Source organism: Austrofundulus limnaeus, unplaced genomic scaffold, assembly GCF_001266775.1.
Source record: "Austrofundulus limnaeus strain Quisiro unplaced genomic scaffold, Austrofundulus_limnaeus-1.0 Scaffold1550, whole genome shotgun sequence".
Lineage (NCBI taxonomy): Eukaryota > Metazoa > Chordata > Actinopteri > Cyprinodontiformes > Rivulidae > Austrofundulus > Austrofundulus limnaeus.
This window is the reverse complement of record NW_013953952.1, coordinates 47,263-51,039: the sequence shown is the minus strand read 5'-3', so window position 1 is coordinate 51,039 and position 3,777 is coordinate 47,263. Positions and strand designations below refer to the sequence as shown.

General features: G+C 40.8%; 1 protein-coding gene across 1 annotated transcript in view; it reads left to right on the top strand.

Moving 5' to 3' along the window:
- Positions 1-3,777, top strand: part of atp9a (ATPase phospholipid transporting 9A) — a gene marked incomplete at its 5' end in the record, with an annotated part of 73,016 nt that overhangs the window by 32,297 nt on the left and 36,942 nt on the right. Inside the window, 1 exon segment of the mRNA XM_014032834.1 lies at positions 743-913. Coding sequence (XP_013888288.1) covers positions 743-913 — 171 coding nt within the window.

Genomic DNA, 3,777 nt, shown 5'->3' with positions numbered 1-3,777 from the left:
ACACACACACACACACACACACACACACATACACGCACACACGCACACGCATGCACACATTCTAGTCCAGCTATCTTTATGGGGACATGGCATTGACTTCCATTCATTTCTACAGCCTGACCCCTGACCCAACAATGGCATTTCCCTCTATGGGAACCAGGCTTCGGTCCCCATAAGTATGGGTTGGCTCCCAGAAGTAAGGATGTCCCCACACAGGGCCTACCTGGCCACACACAGGGTGTCCCCTGCAGCATTCAGCCTGAGGCTAGTTTCTGCAGTGTGTGACAGAGCAGAGCTGGTGGGCAGCTCTGAGTCACACATGTGACTCACACAGTGTGTGTCTCTGGATGACTCACACACATTGTTTTCTCTTTATCTCACTTGCTTCTTGTCCTGGGGCTGCAGCTCTAAAAATGGGCGTTGACCAATTGATTGTGTGTGCAGCTTTGTTGCACAGCAGCTCACACAACTGGGTGAAACCACTCCTGAAATGTGTATTAACTTTAACTGAATGATATTCTAAAGAATCCACAGCACATTTACGACCAGAAACTAATGCCTGTTTAATCTTGTTTATGTGTTTTTAATCTGTTTTATCCCATTTGTCACGACTGTCACAGCTGCTGGGCAGATTAAAAAGCTCTTCATCCTTTCCTYGCTGGTTCTCCAGTGAATAAACATTATTTATTCTCCTTTCCAGTTCTCCCACGCTTAATGTTTCCATTTCTGCACTGCTGCCCAGGCTCGATACGTCCAGGCCAAGCTGAGCGTCCATGACCGCTCCCTGAAGGTGGCCACGGTCATCGAGAGCCTGGAGATGGAGATGGAGCTGCTGTGCCTGACGGGGGTGGAGGACCAGCTCCAGACCGACGTCAGACCCACCCTGGAGATCCTCCGTAACGCAGGCATCAAGGTGTGTGAAGCAGCGACAGGACAACACATCAGAGCCAGCATTCAGAGCTAAGGCCAGAGATATGTCAGCTCTCTGCAGGGAGGTCACAAGTGGGCTTTTCATCATTTCTTCATGAATATTATGAACATATTTAACTTAAGCTTAAATATGTTAATCTGTTGTTTAGCAGACACAAGTGCAGACAGAATGATTCTTCACCCACACTGCTCCTGTATTTAGAAAAAACTGTGTATTATTCAGGTTTAAGATTCAGGATAACGCAGTAAAACATCCACATCATGTCAGAAGATGAAAAGAAAGTCAGAAAGGCAGGGCATGAAATAAAGGACAAATGTTTTCTATGAAAGACTGAGCTGGTAAAATAAAACCTCCATTAAATTATCAGTGTTTTAATCAACAGGTCTGTTTTTAGATAGAAAAGACGTTCAAATATTTAATGACGTTTAAAAACTGAGTGGAAAGTTGTAATCACTTTAAAATGACTGGAACTAGGGATGTAAGATAGGGCTGGGTGATAAGGCAAAAAAAAAAAGATCATAATTAATTTTTTCATATCGTCCAATCACAATTAATATCATGATTTTTTTAACCTAAAAAGTGACTAAAAATGATTTAACAAATAAATAGCTACAGAAAAAAGGCTGTTATTTCACTCTCACTAAAATAAATAGCTGTGGTTCAGTAGAACATGAAATTATTTTTGCTAATTATTTAAAACGGTATTTAAAGTTTTAGGAATGAGTTTCACATAAAGTATGCCATAGAGACATAAACCCTTCAAACAGCAGTRATTTGTGCACACTTTGAACAGGACCTAAGCTCATTRTTTTTGTTGTGGAAGGACCCCCCTCCTGTTTACAGAGCTTYATCAAACAACARACACTGTTTCATGTTTTCTGAAACAATATCTGATTGTGCACACGACAACATGTTGGATAAACTCCATCTTCTGAGCGTTCAGGAGTTTGCAGCGTGTCTCAGCTGCTGTTTGATGAGACTCAGACAGGAAGTGGTCTTCACGTCTCGTCCAGCCCATCATGTGCCGATAAAACGAACAGAAAAGTTCGTCTCCAGATAAATGAAGAGCCACTGGGACATTGTTTTGTCCTAAACGTTACCCTAACACCGCTTAATATTTTTGGAGGACTTTTTTTAGTGACTCGCTCAAACACCCGACCCCCCGACAGAGGTCAAAATACCTCAGAAACTCAGTGAACTCTGTGAGATTCAGTGTTTTATACTGGATTACTTTGGTTAATTCTGTGTTTCCGTCTGCGTTTCATTAACAACTAGAAGTGGAGCAGGAGGAGGTGGATTCTGATTGGCTGTTGTCACATTTCCACCATGTTTGATTGAGGAAGAGGCTCACAGTTGATCACCATGATCCACCTGAGTTTTTCTCCATCATTGATCACAATCAAATAATGGCCCAGCCCTAACATAAGATATATCTGCATTAACATTGGTTTGCTCGACATGTAAAACTGGGCCCATTCTAACGTCCCACATTGGCTGTATTCATGGGTTGCAGCCGACGCAGGCCGCTCATGTCGGCTGCATAAACGGCTGTGAAATGAGACGGTCCAGATTACATAAGACACATGTTTGTGTGACCACGCTCTGCCTCGTTACCATGGTCATATGTTTTATATCACATCACTTCACTTGTTTTTTCAAGGTATAACTTCATAAAATTAAGTTTTAGTAAAAAAAAGTTACAAGTAAATAAGTAAAAAGCATTAATAAAATGGGTTTAGTTCCAGTATCAGTCGTTTTAACAGCATTTTATTTAACATCTCATTGCAACAAAAGTTTCTTCAGCTAAGTTGTCACTAAACCATTTAACATTTAAAAAAACAAAACTATCATAAAAAGAAAAATAAACTTTTTCTGTTTAATTTGCTGATGGTACAATGAATTCTGGGATACCGACGGCTGTGTAGGATACTCAGGTGCAGCCGACAGTTTCAGGGTTTTGTCAGCTGCGTGTGTACGCGCCGACAAATTGTGACAACCTACGTCACGTGGTAGTAATGCAAACGACAAATGCTGCAGACGTCGGCTGCAGCCCATGAATTGAGAAACAGCTGGTCATGATGGTGTTAGTGACGCTGCACAGCAGGAACAACTGAAGGAAAGCTGTGTCAGACATCTGCTTGTTTTTTTACGGTGTAGAAAAAAAGACAATGTGTTTGTTTGTATAAATATATAATGACCTTGTCACATGTCTAAATGATTAATAAAAGTTGTCTATTTGATCAGTTTGTTAGCATTACAGTATGTAGACATCTAAAAGAGGCTTCCAGTTGAATTTCTTGATTCCATCTTAATTCATATGTTGTGTAAAACGTTGTAGTGCGACAGGGCCTTGAATAATTAGTGTTTGTGTAATTTTGATGAATGTAGGTTATCAGCCATAACAACAGTAATAATATCAGATACTGATATCAGCTGAAATGTTTATATCAGTGCATCTCTAATTAGAACCTTACAGTATTCTCTAGTGTGCTGTATGTTTTCCCTTCAACACTATGTTTTAAATATTTGTTGTTTAAAACAACTCGTTGTTCTGTCTTTGTCTGTTTTTGCTGAATACAGGACCTGGGCTGCTCATCAGACAGTGGTTTTGTTTGGGACTCAATATTTTCAGTAGGAAATGGGTTGTGATTGCAGAGGCCACTCAGACACACGCACGCACGCAAACACTAAATCCATACTGTTGTAAGTCATGTAAAACAGAGATTCTTAACCTATGGGCATTTGGCCGTGAGTGCCACCTTGAGGGCCTCAAAAGAACAACAGTTTTTAACTTTGGGCCACAGAGGGCCGTGGGACCACATTGATTTTGAATAAGGTGTAATACA